A 21,624-nucleotide genomic window follows, 5' to 3' on the forward strand; every position below is an offset into this window, starting at 1 on the left:
GGCCTGCAACTCTGCTCCCAGTCTTGTATCTGGGAAGTGGCCATGACTAACAGCTAAGAACAATACTGTATTTTCAGCCACGTGATGAATTTAGGGTAAAGAATAAAATGAATTTAAAAAATAAACAGCCAATTCTGAGTATTGGTGAAATTCAAGAAACTATATGCAAGAAACTAAAACTTGATTTTTTTGCTTCAATTTACAAAAATTACTTACATCTCTTTTCTTAATTGTCAGGTATTACCAAGTGTTCCCTGTATTTTCTAGGCATGTTAACAGAAGTACTTAATAATTAAACGTGACAAACAAGGGAACAGAAATTATTTAAGTCCATTACCTATTCAGTTAAAAAAAGGCTTTATCAACAATGTAAATATATAATAATATAAACAAGATACGCTAATCTTCTTCAAGAGAGCAGCTATGTAAAATTATGGACTGTGCCATCTGGATCCAGTAAAGGATGAACCAGTTAAGATTTTAGATTCCAACAGAAAGTTCTTATGATGTAGCAAATTTTCATGCTCTGTCAGCCTTTTACACTGTTAGAAAACAGAATTTGACAAATTATGTGAGCCAATGATCACGCATTTTCATGTTACTCTTAAAGCATTACAATTATGGGTTGGGGGAAAAAAAATCTTGCTGTTTGCCCTAGTTTGTATTCCAGAGAACGAGCTGATCCTCATGCCACCATTTGATCACTAGATCAGGCATGAAGCATGAAGGAGGAGCTGGTATTACAAGAAGAGAAAGAGCTGCAGCTAGATCAGCTTAATTGTAATGCGAAACAGCACTTTCACAGGAACTTGGTGTGTTCAAGCTTTAAAGGTACCTTAACAATAGTTCTATTCATAGCTTTTAAGGCTTTCATCGCAGTGCAGAGAGAACGATTCTTAAACCCTATCCTTCATCTCAATTATAGCTAGGAATCAATCTTGAAGGTAACGAAGAGTGTAACATACTGGATCCTAAGTGCACCCATCCTTTTCGCGTCCACCCTCGTGGGTTCTGTAAAATCCAAACGTAAGTTGGGCACTTGAAATTCATCTTTGCTAATGATTCTGGGGTGCAAGCTCTGGTTCTACTGCTGTCTGGTAGCTGGATTTAGAGTAAAATTGCCCCTGCATTGCCTGAAAATAGTAGGCTTGAATCAATGTGGGGTCAGCATAAGACCCCAAGGCAACATTTGTTAATGTCCTTGGTACTTCAGCCAAAAGCACATAAAATAACAGGACAGTTATACTGCAGCCTAGGAGAATGTTTTTATAGCACAAGGCTCCCAGAAGATGCCGAATGCTCTATGGTATGACAATGACATACAGGTATTTCAGTTTATAGGTCTGTTCAGACAGTGTTAGAAACTACCTCAGGGAGTCACAGATGGATTCTGCTATGAAATGACTATCTTACTAACTGTGTCCATGGTTCCTATTAGAGAGAAGAACACAGTGAGCTTGCTACGGAAGGGGGAAAGCGTAAAGCAGCTGGAATGCCATACTGGTGATGAGAGGCTCAGGGCCCAAGAGGGAAACTACAAGTAAGCTAAATACCACCATGTAAGTTAATTTAAACCATAACCTTACAAATGTACACTATGTTGCAGGATACCTATAGAATCCAAGAAAAAACATTGGAGGGATAGGGAAAAGTAAAGTCTATGTAATGTTTATGATTCCTTTTAGGAAAAAGGACAAAAAAAAAACGAACAAAAAAGCAGAACAGATATTGGTGTCCTGCTTGCATACAACAGCTCAGTCCTTGAACATTCGCCTTGGCTGGGGACATTCATTCAAACCCACCTCTGCCTGATTTGAAACAGGGACGTCAGAGCAGGTCTCTTGCTGCTCAGGAGAGAAACTGGGTTGAAAAACATATTCTCTAGTGGGTGTATTTCACTTCACCTGAACAAAGAAAAATCCCAGAACAAAGCAAAAATTCCCTACCCCATCTCTCAGAGAGACAAAAAGACTTGCCCTTTATAAGCAGCAGATGCTCCAGAGACTCAAGATATTCCACCAATAGCGTACAAAAGTCCTGTGGAAGCTTAAATGCAACATAGATCATGCCAACAGTATCTGCTCTTCAGGCAAAAAAAACAATGGCAGAAATTTCGACAGCATTAGGCAACAATCATCTAGGCATTTAATGAATGCCAGGCCTACTTTAGATCAAGTATGTACTTGGGCAGATAAGCCCATAGATCACCTTGTAATTCTAGCCCAAGTTCTTTCTAAAATTCAATAAGAAGAAAAAATTCAAAACACAAATTTCAGTTGCATGTTCTATAATAAAAAAAACCCCAATTCATTTTGGCCACTTGGTCATGGACAAAACCTATATTGTTGTGTTACAGACAAACAATTTTTCAGTGGATGTCTGAGCTCTAAGAGAGCAGAAGAACACGCTGAACAGCTTATTTGGCTGTCAAAGAATCAAGACCACTACAGTATGCTGGACAGCATGAAGAGTTTGATGCTGACTATTGACATTACAACAGCCAAGGGTGCAACTAACTAAAACCAGAGAAGCTTAGGGAAACATCTAGAGAAATGAAACTACTGAATTCTTCTCAAACAGCTTCAAAGCCATTGAAGTTATGGCTCAGGGGGCTTCTAATGTAGAATGAACAATTCATACATATAACAATTCTTCCCTCCTGCAAAATCATAAAGAAACAATGGAAAGAAAATCTACTCCAGTGGATGCATGCTCCAGCTATGTAACTGTCAAAATACACAACCAGCTCCCATTCAATATTATATTATGCTACCAGCAGAAAATGACTTTGACATTAAACTGCTTCATCTGACTTAGTTTAAGTGATTTATTTAAACACAGATATAATCTATTAAAAGTAGGCAAATAATTCTTTACTTATGTTGATGCCTCTAAGCAATGCCAAGTCAGGGAATAAATTTAATAGGTGATTAAAAGATAAGGCACTTGCACTTTTGAGGACAGCTGCAATTAAAAGATCTCAACACTCATTAGCAGTATTTGAAAAATATCTGTTTAGGACTACTTAAAAGCATATGTAGCCCAGTTTGGGGGGGAAGGTGGGGGTAGGGGGTGGGGGGGGTGGAACCCAACTGGAAAATTCCTTTCCCAAGTCCACTAATGTAATATCCTGTAGCATCTCAGCTTTGCATCAGAACAAATACAGTTACTCAGCTGTACAATTTGTTATGTACTTACACAGAACTTTGAAACACATCAGAAGCACACCATGAACGTATTTTCACTGTCGTATCAGAAATCGGTGCTTTTAAATATACACTCAAAGCACTAGACCAGAGATACTTTACATACCAAATGTGCAATCCCTGAGTCACTTTATCTAGTTTCTGCTGCCTAAAAAGAGCTATTTAGGCTCCCTTTATTGTTAATGGGAGCAAGAGCAAAAGTAAGCATATACCACCAGAGAACAAATCAATCCATCCTAAAGCGTACTTCCAGTTCATGCAAAATGTTTCACTCTTTGCACATGTTTGGTTAAGACAGAGGAAGTCTAATGATTAGATCTGGTTAGCTAATGATGAAACAGAAAATATGTTCTTTTAGCCTAACTGAAGCTGAATATAGGTGAGACGAATCTTATTTTATGAATCTACTCAGTGAAAGTAACTCTGGAAACAACAATTTTAATATTAGGTTTGATTAAAAAAAATTAAAGTATGCCTTTTTTGGAAGACAAATTTGAGCTTTGATCTTAAGATATTCATTACTTGGATTGAATGAAAATTATGTTCTTGCCATCAGTTTTCATCTGATACATAGAGTTTAAAGAAAAACAGTGTAAGGCTTTTTAATTTGTTGGCTTGGATAAGATGTTTCAGAAGAGAAATTACATTAGTTACATACACTACATTCTGGTACAAGTAACAATATGCAGAGTATTAAAAAGCAAGAGAAAAAACAAGATGAGAAAGCTATCTTTATATTACCTTTAATTGTATGCAGATTTTTTTCTGCAGAAAATAGAGAAAACACTCAAGTACAGTACCCAGCCCTATTTTATTATATAAGTATCTCAATCTTCGATGTCCTGAACTCTGCTACTATAGCTTTTTCCTCAAGTTCAGATTTAGAAAACAATCGCAGTTCATAATTACCGAATTCGAAATTCTCACCTCAGATCTAAATACAGCATTCCTGCAGCTGTAATGGAAGTTACACAGACTGGTATCAAGACAAAATTTGACTTCTGGGCTGTCAGAGATCAGTTTGCCTTCCAGAACTAGTCTATAGCTCCTGCAGTGTATTAAGAAATATCTGTGTCACCAAGATTAAGTATTCCTCTCCCCCCCTTTTTTGTATCATTACCATTTTTCTGCTCACGTTGCATGATGTCTGCTCACGTTGACAGCTACTCCTGTTTATTTCATGTAATAGTCAAAGTTCACTTCTTTCTACACATACCTACTCCAAAATCCTCTAACTCCTGTTATTCTACTTCAGATCTGATAGCTACTCACGCTACTCCAAGCACACGGGTTAAACTTCTCCTGTCAATTAATACACAACGGAGCATCTGCATGTGGTCAGGTTGTTCCATTTGTGAAAACCGCGAACTCCTGGGCCTCATTTTAAAGGATCATCTAAGACACACAGTTTGACTTCTATTTTCAGTACTGGTACTAGTCACCAGCCATTGGCCTGATTTGATGTAACAGATGTTTCCTCCTTATATTTTTCTTGTTTAACTGTATTGTCCCTAAATCTGCAAGAGTCCTATAGTACCCAAGATGCATTTCTGCCTAGAATCCATATTTTTTATCTAGGCAGTAATTCTGCATTTCAAGTCTTCAAATTCTTTCAGCTACAAAACCTTTCAACTAATCTGATGAGTTAATCACATAGTTATATTTTTAATTAATTCCTCCATCTTTCCCCAGTGATATGTCTGTGATGCGTTTAGACTCTAATCTCTTGAAGGCATGGAACAATCCATTTCGTGATGAATCAACTGCACAGTGGTCCTGTGGTGCTGCACTGGGTAGCACACGCTATAAGTAGCGAAATGTACACCTTCTTTATAGAAAGCTTCAACTTTTTCCCCCAACAAATTTAAAAGTAGGCATAAAAAAATACCATATGTAATTTAAAACTGCAAATATATTTAAACAGAAGAGGTAAAAATGTAAGTAAAATAGCCAACTTGTATTAATAAATCTGAATAATACAAATCAGCATGTTTTAATCTAATATTTACTTACAAGCACATAAACAACCGAGGCACCATTAAGCATTACCTTTAATTTTAATTTGGTTTGTTCTGAAATTTAATTTAAATATTGATTTACTTTCAAGCTTTTCAATATTTGTCTTATGTAAGCAAGTTACATTTCCTACATACAAATATAAAACTAAACATATCTAAAATGTAAGGCAAATAAAATAAAAAAAAGTCTTATAAAGCATTGCAATGGCCCATTTGAGAACTGAAATAGCCAGAACATTGGTGAAACTGGACTTTTAATTGCAGATAAAGGCAAGAATCAACATGCTATCAGTCAGTATAACGCAGACACGCAGTATGGAGAAATTTCATTGCTCTGAATTTTTTGACATTAAATTTAAGACAGTACTCACCAATTCTTTCCTAAGTTGAATAAAAAACTGTTTGCACTTAAAAGAAATTTTTACAATCTTCAACCTAAATGAAAAATAAAATCACAGTATTTAAACACTTAGTATACTGAATCATGGTTAAAGGCTTAAATATACCTACTGAAAATATACTTTATAGAGAGAACAGATTACATTTTCATAGACAAAAGATAGCAAAGATCATATAAAATAGCTTGTATAATTTGAAATATATGAGCCATATATTTATCTATGAAATTCACTTGTTTCCATCGTAAACCCAAGACAATTGCTAATTTAAGTATCTTTTCTCAGTTCCAGAGTCCAAAGAGCAATTCTATCCCCAGGTCATTCTAAACAGATGTTCTCTTTTCTGGGACCGCTTTCATTACCCCTTATACTATGAAAAATTATTTTGAACTTCACCTGCTTCCTGAAAGACATTCTTTCTCTATGTTCTTACATGTCTTTAAATATAACCAGAATGTGTTTTCGTAAAATAGCTAAGACAAGATAGAAGCATGGAGAGAAGGACCTGCTATCGTCATATTCATAAAGTTAAAAAAAAAAAAAAAAGCCATCACACTATGAGGAGGACAAAACATTGAAAATATCACATGACAGGAAAAGAAAAAACAATCTACAGATCTTTTAGTTTTGCAGGTTATCTATAAACATACCAGATGCTGACAGTAATTCCAGACAATTTTGGATGATCAGCACAATGCTATGTATGCCACATGGGACAGGCCATATTTCCATCACAATCTAATTACATACTTTTTCAAACAAATGCAGTATTAGGACAGTGCACATCCTTTACCAAATACACAGGAGTATTACACTGGTCAAGAACAAAAGCAAGGTTACAACTGTAACAAGAAAAAACATAGTAACTTCTGTGACTCTGAAAAGGAACAACTGATATGATACTGCAAACCACAGAACACTAAATTCAAATGCTATCTCACTCCAAGAAGATTTCACTGACAATTATCATGAAATTCAAAGCAAAAGAGAAACTAAATCACACAGTTAACTTGTGGGAAATTACACAGCAAACTCTTCAGGGGTTACAATCAACCTTTTACACAACAGGTTTCTACAGAGCATCCTTACTCCTCTGAACTGTCATCTCTGACAGTCCTTGTACTTCAAGTTATTATATTGGCCTGGTAAAGCTACAAAAAAAAGAAAAAAACCCCACCCAAACAAAAAAAACCAACAAAACACCAAAACAAAAAAAGACACATTACTGAAGATAGTGCTACAATCTTTGAGATAAACATGTTCATGAAGAATATACATGGATCTCAATAGCGACCAGAATTACTACTTGCACGTTAATCACCTTGTTGAATAAAAAGGCCTCTAGACGCGGAAGCTTGAGAAGCAAAACATTAACAGACACCTAGGTTGGATATCTATATATAGAGATTCTCTTCTTAACTAAATCAAATGGAGACATTTTTCTCCAGGGGATTATTCAGAGCAGAAACCTAACTTGGATGTCCCAATTGGTCGAGAGTTTCCTTCTCCAGTAACATAAAGGGTATCTGTGAATATTAGCCTTTAGATTATGCTTATTTAAATCTTTTCCCATTTCTTTTTTCTTTCCTACCCTTGCCATTTATTCAAAAAAAAAAAAAAAAAAAAAGGCAGCAGCTATAACTTTGTCCTGTGGGTGGGGGTTTTTTTTCCTAATTCTTAACAAATTAACTATAAAGAGAGCTACAACTTTTCTACTGAAATCATATTATTCCATTGGCAATGTAGCAATTTTCTTAGCACCTCCTGTGACAAACAATTTCTTAAGAATAATTAGGGATGGGATCTAAATTTGTTGGATGGGAGAGACACTAGCGATTATAGCAGTCTGACTGTGGAAAAAACAGAAGAAGTTTTATTGGACTATTTAGGCTGCAGTCAACTAGAAGTATGTTAAGATTAATTTTCTGAAATTCTGGAGTACAGGGCAATTAAAAGAACATTTTAATATATACCTTTTCTAATAACTGAACTGCATACATTCTACAACCAGTTAGAATTGCTCAGCATGCCAATGGTAAACCTGAAAATCTATTCAATTTTTTAAAACATTCTGTCACCTTTTATTTTTTATTTTCCCTGTTCTGCTAAAGAAATTACTGCCTTTGGTGATTTACAGGCTCAAGGAGAATGAAAAGGATGAAAGCTATACACACAGTTTTTTAATCTCACCCCATAATACAGACAGAGTGAGCTCAGCTACCTTTTAAAGCCTGAAACCATTCGGAATAGACTCAAAACTATAACATTAGCTGAGAAGGTCTAACTCAACCCCTAAGAGTCACCATTCAAGCACAAATAAATTACTCAGCACAGCTGAATCTCAGGTATTTTCAAAAAATACAGCAGATAAGAGAGAGTTCACATGCACAGCTAATACCCTGTTAGTCATTAAAAAAGAATATCTATACTTGGCCAAAGCAAGTCTGCCTACGTTTGCCTTCTCTGGCTTTTGGCAATGGTGCATATACAAGGAAAAGGGTAAGAATAGGCAGAGATCGATAATATTTTCCTGGTATGATTTTCCAGTCTTCAGTCATCGCAGACATCCTAAATCATAAGAGATATCTTTTTACACAGAGAGATATTTAAAAGCCCTAAAGTGAGGACTGTACTCAAACCTGTGGAAGGAGTCTCATGATACCAAGCCCTGGTTGTCACTAGGTACTTTACCATGCCAACCTTTGTCAGGATGGTGGCAGGACACAAGCAACCCAGCAAATTTCTCGACCAAGATTTCGTTGACACAGGTTCTGGTCCGGTCAGTTAGGGAAGATGCTCTTGGCAGTGCAACTCACAAACAAGGAAGGACTGTCCATATTTAGCAGTCAAAGACAAACTTGGTAACTGTGAGACAGTGCAGCTACAGACTGAGGGAAGTGAGGAGGGATGCAGCAGATTAAACAGCCCCGGTGTTCAGGAGAAGAAACTGCAGCTTGCTCAGAGCTCTAGTAGGCAAAATCCCTTGGAAGCTGTCTTTTGGAGCACAGGAACTGAGGAGAGGTGGGCAGTCTTAAAGGACAATCTTCTCAATCCAGAACAATCCAGATGTGCTAGAAAACATGCAAGCATGGAAGGAGGCCAATTTGGATGTACTTGGAACTGCTGACTGAGCTCAAACACAAAAGGAAGCATACAGTATGTGGAAGCAGGATCAGAAGACCAAAGAAGAACACAGAGTACTACCTAGGCATTCAGGGATAACACTAGGGAAGCCAAACCGCAACTGGAGTGACAACTGGCAACGGATACAAAAGCAACAAAGCTTTCCAGGGGTACATCAATCGCAAAAGAGAGGCAAAGGAAAATGTGTCTCCACTGTTGAACAGGTGATCTATTAACAAACGAAAGGCTGAGGTACTCCATACTCCTCTCCTTTGGTCTTCAAGGGCAAGATCTATGTCCTGGTTTCCCAGGTCTCTGTGCCCGGTAGCACAATTTGGGGAAAACAGGAATTACCCACAATACAGGAAGGTCACGTTAGGACACACTGGATAAAAGGCGGTCTCCTTTGTTTTCCTTTATTCCTGTCTTGTCTCCCTCCTGTTTCATTTCTCCCCATGATCATAAGGTTTGTAATAAGCAATTTAGATATATTATCAAATTAGGAGGGAGAGGGCAAAGACATTTTACTTGAATCTTCTTGAGCAATACAGTTAAGCCTTTATTTCTTCCTACATACATGCATGTCTATCCTCTCACATCTCAGAACTCAGCTCAGGAGTACTGAGAAAGAGACATATAAACATTCACTGTAGCCATAAAGCACTGGGAAGACATTACACAGCTCCAGTTGCACAGGAGCAAGAATAAGTGGAAGCAAAAAGAAAAAGTATGAACACTGATGTCACTGGAGCACTTGCATGACTATTGACAAAGAGGAAAGGTAACAGGTCTACTACTGAGCTATGTTGTGAGAACTGACATTTCAGACCCCTACTCACAGTAAAAGAAAGCCTATAATAGGACAAAATGGTTTGGGGGTTTTTTTGGTTGGTTGGGTTTTTTTTTTATAAAGACTTCTTATGTTAGTACTGTAGTCTTCACAGGAAGAAAATAATATCCCTGATGTGAGCTGATATGGTTGAATACAAAGAAGTACTGTTTAGGTAATTACACACACACAAAAACCACATTAAGAATTTAAATCAGCATCCCTGGTATGCAAACAACATGAAGCAGAGCTCACAGAAACCTCTAGCTACCAGTGGGGACATGTAGCTTAATTATGAGCTACATTGTACGTACTCAGTAATCTACCAGTGTGTTTTACAGAACCTATTTCTACTATTACTGTTTTCCCAAAAATAACAGCAGTAAAAGCAGCCTGAATTAAAACCCTCCTGACTATTACAGTATTGCATTCATAAAGCAGCCTTAACCCAGAAACAGTTCTAACACTTCAAAACTCTTACCAGATGAAGGGAATCTTCCTTAGAACGTGTCACTATTATAAAGGCAGGTCTGACTGACTAGTAGAGTAGTTCAAGACTTACCATTGCAAGATCCAGTTTTAATCTACCCAACTAACCACAGAGACTGAAAATTTACATAATTGCCTCAGGCTTACTTCTCTTTGAATGCTTAGAGGCAAAATGTTTACCATGTGCAGTTGCATCTGGCTGTGGACAACATGTCCTGGCTTTGTCTTTTTCTTTCTCTCCAAAAATCTACTGAAATTTGACCACTCACCCTGTTTCTCAACATGGCAAACCATGGAATATGTAACATCCTACAACAAAAGTTGAGACTGAGCTTGGCACAGAAGGACAGAATGTCTCAGAAATTCATTGGCTTGCAGGAAAGATCAAGACCGTGATTAACATCTTGCATCTCTGCAAAAGAACTTACTCAGTGAAAACAAGTCACTGATTATAGGTAACGGATCTTACCCTGTGCTAACAGAAAACAACAAAAACCCAAGGATTTCAACTGCCCCTATCAGTTCGAATTCAGAGAAAAGTTCTTCCAGTTTCAACTGTGGTAATCAAGTTAATCTGCTTATATATGCAGGCGCGCTTATATGCAGGCCAGCCAAGAACTTTAGAAAAGTCCAGTGCTGCATTGCCGAAGCATACACACCAGTAGTAAGTGAAAATGCAAAATCAGTAGCAAATGAAAATGCAAAACTTTTCATCGTCTTTCTAGAGCAAACGGCTTCTGTGCCTGATCAACTATTATGATCATTTTATATGGCTGACTTCACCCACTCAGAAAGCTGTTATCGCATTCTCAACGACATACATAATGAGTAAGGCTGTTAAAGTGGATTCCAAGCAGGTAAAGAAAACCAAGGGAAAGTCACTTAAAACACGCATTGAGGAAGGTGATGCAACTTCCGTGGAACACTACAGAAGTTGTAGAGCACTACAGAAGTTATAGTGCAGAACAGGATTTCTCTTAGATCTCTCCCCTTTATATATGAATAAGTAAAAACAAGATCCCAACTTTAGAATTCTGATAACTAGGGTAACATATTTAATGAGGATAACTATGTTTACAGAACAGCTTTCAACGCTATTTTAGTTAAGAGGAGAAATAGATGACAGTATTTTCTGGGACAAATGTACTTTTTTGATCCTTATCATGAAAATGGTTATCTATGGATTAAGAGATGACAATATCCTGAATGCTCGACATCACTTATCCTCAAGTGCCAAACCTACGTTAAATTTAAAACACAGAGCACAATTAAGTTATATGTGACAAAACAGGTAAGAGCAATCACTCTCCAGGTTAATATTCTTAAATTCAGCTGTCTCTTTAAAGACTGGGAGCTAGACCATAACACTGGCCCTGGCTATATAGTTAATTAAGCACATAGTATGCTTAAATTCCAGAAGAAAATAAATGTATTGAAATCCATTATAGTTTACACCACAATCATTTAACAGCACAGCACACAACAGGACAAAACCCCATCATAAAATTACTCACAGTACAGCATGAGGTAAATCATTCAAACTTGATACACTACAAGTAAGTTTCAATCTTCTTTAAAGCATGAAACAGTAGTAGTGGTAAAATGTTTAGAAATACCAAACAAAAACATTAGCTTAAACAGCTTTCCTTACCACTGAAAGGTGTTAATTCGAACTCTGTTCTTAAAAATTAGTATGCCACCTGACATCACTCCAATCATTATTTCATTGTTACTCTGATCCTTTAAAAGAAAAGAGAAAAATACTTGAAGAACGATACAAATATCTTTGAAACATCATAGCTATTCATTCTCATCTCTCTCTCTCTCTAAATACACAAATACCACAGTAAAACAGATCTCAATTAACATGGAAGGAAATGTGTTTTAGTAAGACAAGTAAGAATTATTCATTCCCATTATTATTCATTCCCATTTAGGAAAAGCCCAAATGTTTGCTCCGAGTTCATTATAAGCTACCACAGAATTTTAATTTCTTAAGCTAGATTTTCTGTCTTCCACCAACTTCAAAGAAATACAAAATATAGAGTATTCTAGCAGTTTATTACAAATAACAGCACTAATAGACTGCCTTGCCGTTTGCTACACTAAAAGCAACCAGCAACTTAAATTCCTACCTGAAAGGAAATTGCAATCTCAGAACACAGAGAGGAGAGATTCTAAAACAAACAATATCATAAACATATTTAAATAGCATATTTTTCCTGAAATATCTTTATACTCTAAACACCTGCTGCTATAGGTGTCTCAACATGTACACAACAACAGGACACAGAGCAGTGAAGTGGGGTACATTTCAAATTCTATCGCATGTTTCTTTAACCATAGGGAGTAGGACAAGAATATTTTAAAAAACAGAGGTGTTTTAAGTTACTAAAAATAATTCCATCCAGAGGCTTTGCAGAAATGGCAGCACTTAACTGACAGGTTAAGAGCATTTGAGTCAAGACCTCGAGCTACTTTCTTTACCAGATACAACTGACACTATCACAAATTATAGTACACTCACCTTACATTAACAGTTCAAGTTATATAACAATACTAATTGATAATTTGGTTCTAATCAGAACCAGATTAAATATTTTTCAAGGCTGATAGATCCTTAAATATCACAAGCACATTCAACAAGTACATTTTTCCTATTCACCAGCAGCCAAGTGAACTGGCATTCAGGCCAGCAAGGCTCAACCTGAACAACACACGTATGACTAAGCCCAAATTTAAGCAAAGTAATACCCTCACTAGATTGAAATAATGGATATTGAAATATCACATTTAGACACCTAATAAGATAATATTATTTTCATTTTTTTTCTGTTGTAAGCAGTAGCCAGGAAGGCTCACTAAAAATAAGTATTTTTTTTTTTCCCATAAGTCTCAGAGGAATCCATTTTTACTTTACAATATTGGTTCATCCAAACTTACCCTTGCATAGTGCAATTCAACTCCATAAAGTTCTAAGGTACGTGCTGTATTGAGATAATTGAACTCGGCTTCTGCAGGAGACAACCCTCTGAAACAAAGCAGCTAAATCAGAAACATTCTAACCTAACCCCGGCATCAGGCTCCCTAGTGAGCTCAAATAGAAATTCTGCATTTGTTTTACTACTTCTACCCCCACCCTGAAATCTGAATTTCCTTTCTCACCATAAACAGACTGTTTAAAAAAATTTAAACAACAGAGAACTTTGTGCTTCCACATAGAAAAGTCTTGACAAAAGTCTGCCACACAGCTTGCAAACGCTCGTTTTATTTCCAATGCACTGTATCATTTAAATGTCTGTGGAGCTCTAGAATCTTGAAATTACTTTTGCAGTCCTGTATTTCGCATTGATAACAGCAATTTCTCTCCAAGGTTCACCCTTATAGTTTAAATTACCATTGACTCACCAATTTCTTTAAGTTACCTAACAGAATTTGCTAAGCCATTGACTGAAATGTAACATAACATTCAGTAGTTTCTAAAGCCAACAACATGCCCTAATTAAGGAAATGTTTTCATAAACACAGCTTACATTTTTAATTATAATAAAAAGCACTGACATTCTAAAACACCAGGAAACCATCACTTGAAAAAGTACAATGCTGCACACTGAAAAAAAAATATTTTCCATTGCTTCATCGCCTTTTCTTCTTTAGTAAAAGGTCAGAATTGCACACAGGAAAGAGCAGATATTGAAGAAAAGGACTTTGTTACTTCTAAAGTAACTCTTGTTTACTGGTGAGAGCACCATGAAAACAAAGCCTTCATGCACAGAGCATTCTCAAAGACTGAAAAAAAATCTTAGAAGAAATTACATCCTGCTAAGTTAATATCCTATGCAATACACACAAATACTGTTTTCAGTGTACCTTAACACGTTCATTTTTTCACTTATTTTCACTGTCGTGCTGTCATAGATATTCTATCTGTGCAGAATATCAATAGTAATTATTATACAGACAATCTACAAAAAAATCACATTAAATGTACTCTTAAAAAAAACAACCAACAAAAAACCCCCAGAAACCTTTAAGACAAAATACTCATTTTTTTATATAATAGCACAGCACCAGCAGTCAGGATTTGACAAAGTCAGTCACTATCTTCTGCTGTAAATCCTTACATGTGCTGCTGATGTAATTTTGCTATTTCTTTTTCAAAGTCTTGAGGCTGGCTAGGGATGAAAGAATAGTCTGAGAGGTAGCCTGGCAAGTTTTCTGAATGGTTGTAGTCTCCCAGCTCGGCTAAAATATTAAAAAGAGAGGTTATTGTTTATTGCTGATGTACTTGGCATTGTGCAGTGCCCCCAAATTCACAAGAGTCTGCTCCCACATACTTTATCACCTACACCAAACAAAAATCAAGAAGACATTTGAACTCCCCTTTTCCCTTTTGAATAAACAGTCACATTCTCAGTGAATACCACAGAGCTCATTTAAAGAGAGCTTTGAGTAGGTACTTATGAAGGAAGTTTATTAAGTGTTTAATTTTTAATACACAAATTAATTCATAAATGCTGTCATAATGGCTGGCACTAAACTTCAAGGTATTTGATTTTTTTTTTATTTTACCTTTGCTTGTGATTACACAATACGTTTTAACACTATAATTGATATTTCTTCACTAAGATCTGCAAAAACCACCAACCATTCTGTACCAAGATATATTCAGAAGCATTAGAAAAATATTTTTTTGCACATTCAATTGTATGTATGCAAAAAAGTATGCATACATACGCCTACATTGAAACTACTTTACTTGAAAATACTAAAGTGCATAATTTCTAACACTTTCTTATATTTTAAGAAATAAATTAGAATCATATTTATTGTCAGTGTAAAAACACATACAAACAACAACTTTTGCTAAGAATATAGGCTTTAAGGCTTTCTAACTATAATAAAAATCAGCTTTAAACATCTGCAATCCATATAACAGATCTACAACATGGGGCCTTGGGCGGGCCTACTGACACTTTTACAGGACGTGGAAGAACTGACAAGAGGGATGAAGGCACTCATGGAGCAGGAAGATAAGCAAGGGAAGGGAAGGCAGTAAAGAAGTCTGGAATACTTGCATCGCCAGAAACAGATCCTATTTTAAATCATTTAAAAATTGGAAAATGGGACCAGGTTTCATAATAGAGTGCATGCCTTGCTAAAATCCACTACAGAGAATACAGGACTGTGAGATCTACATCTGCTATTTGCCTGTATTTATAAAGAATCCCAAGAGCTAAACCCAGAGAGAGTTCAGTAATAGCATGCACAGAAAATCATTAGACAGAGGTCTGCACACTGAAGAAACTTAAGGGTAATGGGATCTCATACATAAATGTAACTACAATGCACTGCGCATACCCACTGCTTCCACAATATTTGAAAAATAAACATACTGCGTTCTTAAAAGCTTAAAATGTTCTAAACTTTCCATAGTGCCTGCTTCATTATCAATACTTCATCTCTTCTAAGGTGAAGCCCTAAGTCGTGACAGGACTTGCAGCACATATCTATTTCCAAGTAGCTGGAGTTTGAGAGGTTTTTTTAAGAGGAATTTCTCTAATGGTTGATCTGGAGAAAGGTGACCGGTTATAAAAACTATTCATAAAACATTACACTAACTTTACTAAACGTTTTTTCCCTGAAAAGATTAACATGGACACTATTTCTCTGTTATGTACAGAGTATACATAGTACCAAATGGAGATATAAGTATCTTTAATAGCAGAAAAACAGATGAGTACACATGGATATCAAGATTGCTTATAAAACTGAATTTCTGACAATCACAAATTTCAAGAACTAAGTGCTGCACAGTCTCTTAGTTCGTTGGTTGTTGAACAATTTAAATTTATGCAGGAAAATGGGGAGAAAGGATTAGGACTAAACTGCACTCTTTCAGTTTTAATCTTCTCATTGGATGGCTTAAAATTGACAACAAGCATATTGAACTTTCGGGCCAGATAGGATCAGAATTCCCTTTTCCACACCTATTTGGAGGTTCACGGTATGGGTATGTTAAAAATGTTTACATGTCTAAAAAGTGCTTTAGTATCATTCTAAAGAAAAAAAAAAAACAAAACAAAACAGCCACACACTTCAGAATATAGAGAAATACAGAGAAATACAAGAGGGTTGCTTTAGGTTTTTTTAACTGCATGGGTTTAAAGAAGACATAGAGCGTTACCAGTACTTTTTCCGTATCTAATTCAGCAAACACGTTGGGGAAGAAAAAGCGACCAACCAACCATATTTCCTTGATCATGAGAAAAGTAGCATCATGTCCACAAAAATCACAACATAATGCTACACAAACTACATTCTTTAGAAACTAACCAATAATACTTTTTATATATTTCAGTACTAATGTATACATAAATTCTAATCACACTTACATTGAACAGCATAGGAAGCCAGAAGAGCAGCAGTATTATAAGGACAGGGCAATCTGTTTTGTTTTTAAAATGAGAAACAAATAAAATTACATATTTCATACGGAATTTGGTTAATTTGAAAAGCCTAATCTTTCACAGTCTATAAACAAATTGGGCAGATATTATAAACACTTCTACTTACATGAACAGTAATATATTTTAAATATATCTTTATTTTTGCATGTAAAATCCCTCACCATTAACTTTTTTCTCAAAGTTGAATTTAATGTTTAACACAACAAAAACGTCTTACCTTCCAGTAAGAATGTCCTGTTTAATTTGCAAAAAATACTGGTACCTTATTTAAAAAACAAAAAAACACTATAATTAAAAACAAATTATTTAATAATTTTTCATCAATTTAGTGCATTTTGCTTTTAGTTAGTGCAAAACTAAAACTTTACATTTTGCATGGTATTTCTTAAAACTCCAATGGGAAAGAAATTAAACTGTGATTAGTAAAACAATAATACAACTTTGTAAATTAAACTAGTTACAGGCTATGAAGTTATACATTATACTTCACAAAGAAGCTGTAAATTTCACATTCTATCTCCTTTAAGTTCAACATACAAACTGGAAAAGTTTAAAAAAAGGAAGAAGTGCCTTCATAATGAATGAGTGAGAACAACAGAACTATTCAACATGGCAGCCAAAAGTCAAAGTTTGCATCTGTATGGAGGTACCCAAGAATGATTTGTACTCCGGGTAGATAAAATTAATTTATTCTCATGGAATATTTGATATTATTCTGTTTTAATTTAAAATAAAAAAAATACTCTTAGTATTTTGGAGTTACATTCTTAAATAAAAGTTGTGAATTCTATCACATCAATCGCCTTCCAGCTGACTTCCCTTGAACTTCTGAAGTTTTCTTTTATTATGATGTGAGAAAAGCTTGTTTTATAAATTCATCTAGTCTTCCCATGCCCACTCTTTCAAGTCAGGAAGGAGATGGAAACAGCAAAAGTCACAGATGAACACCTTAAAATAAGAACTATTTCCCACGAAACAGTGGCAGAGAAACACTAGGACTTAAATACCCCAAGAAACTTGAAACTGCAAACAGATTTCCCTCTAAATTACTTCCTTTGTTTCTACAACAAAACCCAAATATTTTGTTAACGTCTCTGAATGAATGTTTTGTTCATTCAATTTAGTTCCTTCACATTCCACTCAAAGGTTTTAGAGAATTTCAAAGAAGTATAAAAGTTTATATCAAGTGGCAAATCACAGCTGCTATAAACCTCCACTGACCCAGAGACTGAAGTGGGGTAACAAACAAAACTTACTGAGATGGCAGGATGTTGGCACAAGCTTAAACTTTCAGTAAAATCCCCTTATAACAGGGCATAAAAGCAGTCATAGAATTTAGGCTTTAATGCCTTGTTATTAAAAAAAAAGTTTCACCAAGTGGAAAATTTAAACATCATTCCTGCTTTCTTATAAATTTATTCTGTTTTGGGACCTGTTACATTATTACTATCAAAAATCATCTTGTAGTTCTGATACGAAAGTAGAGAGTCAGCCATACCCATTCCTTCTAAACACTCATCAAAATTACTTATCAGAAACACCTAGTTCAAGTTTGACTGAAACCAAACACTAAATTTTTCCCAAAATTAACTTGCACTAAGGAATTAAAAACCAAACACATCACTTTAATGCACATAATATGACTTCTCATAATTGTGTAGTCTCCACCAAGTAGAACACCGAGTTCCTTTTCTGTCCACTCTTTTCATCAAACAGTGAAGCTAATTGTTTGTTCGCTAACCACCCCAGTTTGAACACAGAAGCCTCGCACATTACTGAGCAAACTGGGAAATCAATAGAAGCTTTAGCAACGTAGATCTGAAAAAGCCTGCACAACCAATTCAGCTAAAACAATGAAGGTGGCATCGCATTACCATGTTTTCATGTTGCTTACATATATACATCTAGCAAAGGGTAAGACAGAATTATTGCTAACTGGAGTCAACGTTAATATGGAATTCTTTCTGCCATGAGCAGAACTAATGAAGCTCCACTTCCAACCCAGACAAGTTCCTAAAGCTAAACTCTCCAACACAAGCTGAGCTCCCACTGACCTTTCCTGAGCTGGGACATTCATAACCTGTCTCCCCAACATGAATTTGCAGAGGTCTAATAAGACACGAGCTTGCACTGAACCTTTCCCCGACATCTATTCACACTGCCTTATGTCAACTCCTTCCTCTGTTTCCATGAGATTTATAAAAACTGAAAAAAAAAACTTTGAAAAGTCTCAGTTTGAGCTGGAACTGTCAGAAGGTTGCGCTTGGTTTTTTTTTGTTTTTTTTTTTTTTTTTTTTTAAGGAGCAAATACTGATTACATGAAAGGATCCCAATATTGGTGACGTGGCATCCTAACTTCACTCCAAAAAATCCCACAGATAACAACTCTCTCTTTCTAATAATTCCAATACAAATGAGTTTTCTCAGAGGCAATTAGGTCTGTTAGCAAAAAAGGCAGGGCTGACCTAGACACAGTAATCATATATTATTTCTCATCTAAAAGGATGTTGTATTTATAGCATCATATTCACAGCATGATATTTAAAGTAAACAGTTCTCTCTTTTCTTTACTGTTTACTTCATGTTGATCAACATTTACGGTTTGTTCCACGTCCTTAGGAATATTACATATTTTCCTTAAAGTAACACGTTATTTATTATTCAGATATAGTCTATTGCCAAATTTTCTCAGAGTAAATATTTCAATAAAACAAAGCCTGATCTAGGATCTCTGGGACTCATTTAGTAAATACTGTCTGCATAGATGTGTGTAAAATTTTGTCCAAAATATGACAAATCAGAAGAAATTATAAACAAATGTGGACTCAAATTTTCACAGTTTTGGTACTTACATTTCTAAAGCTAGCCTTAATAATTTAGATATTGCTTTTGAATAGGGATGACCTGTTTTCAGAATGGCCGACATCCAAAATTTCCAATCTGTCAAATTGTGCCAGTTATGTAGAGGACCAGAACCAGTTAAGAATACTGAAAATTTGAGGCATTTCTTCAGGGACTAATTACAACTCACAAGCCTTCTATCTTGATTCACACCGAGCTTTTTCTTCAACAGACTTCAATGCACTGCTATCAAAAAAACCTTACACGCTTCAAGCTAGACTACAACCATACAAACAGACATTAATTTTATTAGTGCCAAGCAGAAAACTGGGGTGAAAGGGGGTGTGGAGTGTGTGCCAAAAAAAAAAAAGAAAGCAGAAAGCTCAGGAATTTTTTGATCAAAAGAGAACACAAGTAAGGATAAAATTAAATTTTATACTCATTAGTGAATAGTGGGATTAAGTTTTTCCTCTCTTCTCTATTTTCCCGTTTCTGTTTCTACTTGGCAGTATTTTCTTCATATAGTTACTTCACTGTGCATATGAATTTGTAAATTTATTCACAGAGGCTTTTTGCTATATTGATTTGGTACAACTGCATAGTTCATGTCTGTAATTACTAGGCAAAAATTAGAAGCTTGCATATATGACACAAAAAAGATTTAGAAGAAAATTCCCATGTTATACCTTAAAAAAATTAATGATTTTTCCCCTTAAATATAAGGCTTCTAGAAAAATGTTTTATTAATAAATACCTACCTAGTATATTCTTCCTGGAGCTTGTTTGGGTCACTTACAAAAAACTTAACTCTGAAGTTCAAACTGTGAGGCGATCCTCCTACAGTCAAGAAAAGTTATTTCTAATTAATCAGGGTACCCTGGAAAAACAGAATAATAACGATATATAAATTGACCAAATACATACATGTACTCACTTTTTAATTGTTTCCTGATAGGTTTATTTGGATCCAACCACCGCTGGAAAGAGACAAATTGCAACATCAACTTTAGAGAAACAAAAAAAGTACAAATTATAGCCTTATACATCAAGTGACTGTTGCCTTTCTATTACTTTTTACTTGGTCTTTTACCAAAGTGTCTTACTGGCATACAAAGTCTTACTGATTCTGGAAAGGCACCAACATTATCATCAACAGTTGGTATTCTTCTTTCCCCAAAATTAATGTCTGTTGTCCAGATATCTGCCTTTTATAGTGCTAATTCAGCTATGACTTGGCTCTGTGATCATCACCATGCCTGAGAGAGGTTAGAACTCAGTTATGGTGTGTTTAACAATCCTCAGCTACTCTTTAAACTGATTATCTAAAGTGAACTAACTGTGGCAGTGAAGAGCTATAAGCAGGTTAATTTACCCAACTCAGAAGTTAATCTGTTTGAACTAGTTCCAGTACTTCTGACTCTGTATTTTGCAGGTCTGACACATCCAGGGAGTGATCCCACTGGCTCACAGATTCTCCTCAAATTGTCAGCCTGAGTGTCATTTCTGGCAAGTTGCTAACTGGGATCTTGGAAACCAGAGGCTCCGCACTCAGCCTACTGGATTAAGGACCACACAACAATTTTACCAAACAGTGCCCAGTCTTCGTCTCTATGAGAGTACAATGCTGTGGGGAAACACAGACAGATCTTTATGAAAATCAATGCTGCAAAGTTCAGCGAGAAGTATGGTTCTCTGGAAAGCCCTACAAGTTGTTTGAACCACTCCCCACCAGCAACCCAGCAGACTCTGCACATACCAGTGTAGTTCAGTTAACTCGTAAGTCTATCATTGTTACAGATACTATTTGATTCCTCATCCTGCCTTGCAATGCAAGCCCACAAGTGCCAGGAAATAGTTATATGGTCACAGTTCCTATGAAGTGACTGAGACCTATCCCTGTATGGCACATAACTACCTGACATTTATCACAGGGCTTTTTTTTTGATGTGAGGGATGAGGAAGCAAACACACAGAGGTACCTGAGCTATCTGATACACACTACGGATCTGAAGTTAGTTCTGAGTCATTTTATTCATTGGAAATAACAAATAACGATGACTACATAAAAAAGCTGTATCCTTCTAGTAGATGACTTAAGAGGAACTAAAGAGATAGTTTGATACAGCTTAAAGAGTGTGATTATTTCAAAAAACCTCACACAGTATCAATTGACTTTTAAGAATAAATGTAAAGGCTTAAGAAAGGCCTCTCCAGCCAGGGATACACATGAATTTTATATAATAATCTTTC

At 35.8% G+C, this 21,624-nt stretch overlaps 1 protein-coding gene across 4 annotated transcripts in view; it reads right to left on the bottom strand.

Moving 5' to 3' along the window:
• PTPN4 (protein tyrosine phosphatase non-receptor type 4) overlaps positions 1 to 21,624 on the bottom strand; it is a 116,540-nt gene that overhangs the window by 44,305 nt on the left and 50,611 nt on the right. For 3 of the 4 annotated variants that reach the window (XM_075430582.1, XM_075430581.1, XM_075430585.1), the window contains 9 exons: positions 20,309 to 20,351; positions 20,133 to 20,211; positions 16,751 to 16,795; positions 16,459 to 16,511; positions 14,188 to 14,308; positions 13,007 to 13,094; positions 12,199 to 12,240; positions 11,715 to 11,803; positions 5,596 to 5,659 (listed from right to left, as the gene is read on the bottom strand). In XM_075430582.1, the coding sequence (XP_075286697.1) occupies positions 5,596 to 5,659; positions 11,715 to 11,803; positions 12,199 to 12,240; positions 13,007 to 13,094; positions 14,188 to 14,308; positions 16,459 to 16,511; positions 16,751 to 16,795; positions 20,133 to 20,211; positions 20,309 to 20,351 (624 nt within the window). The remainder of the gene's footprint in view (positions 1 to 5,595; positions 5,660 to 11,714; positions 11,804 to 12,198; positions 12,241 to 13,006; positions 13,095 to 14,187; positions 14,309 to 16,458; positions 16,512 to 16,750; positions 16,796 to 20,132; positions 20,212 to 20,308; positions 20,352 to 21,624) is intronic. The other variant, XM_075430584.1, reaches the window with a different exon arrangement.

The sequence above is a fragment of the Opisthocomus hoazin genome, chromosome 9 (genome assembly GCF_030867145.1).
Source record: "Opisthocomus hoazin isolate bOpiHoa1 chromosome 9, bOpiHoa1.hap1, whole genome shotgun sequence".
Lineage (NCBI taxonomy): Eukaryota > Metazoa > Chordata > Aves > Opisthocomiformes > Opisthocomidae > Opisthocomus > Opisthocomus hoazin.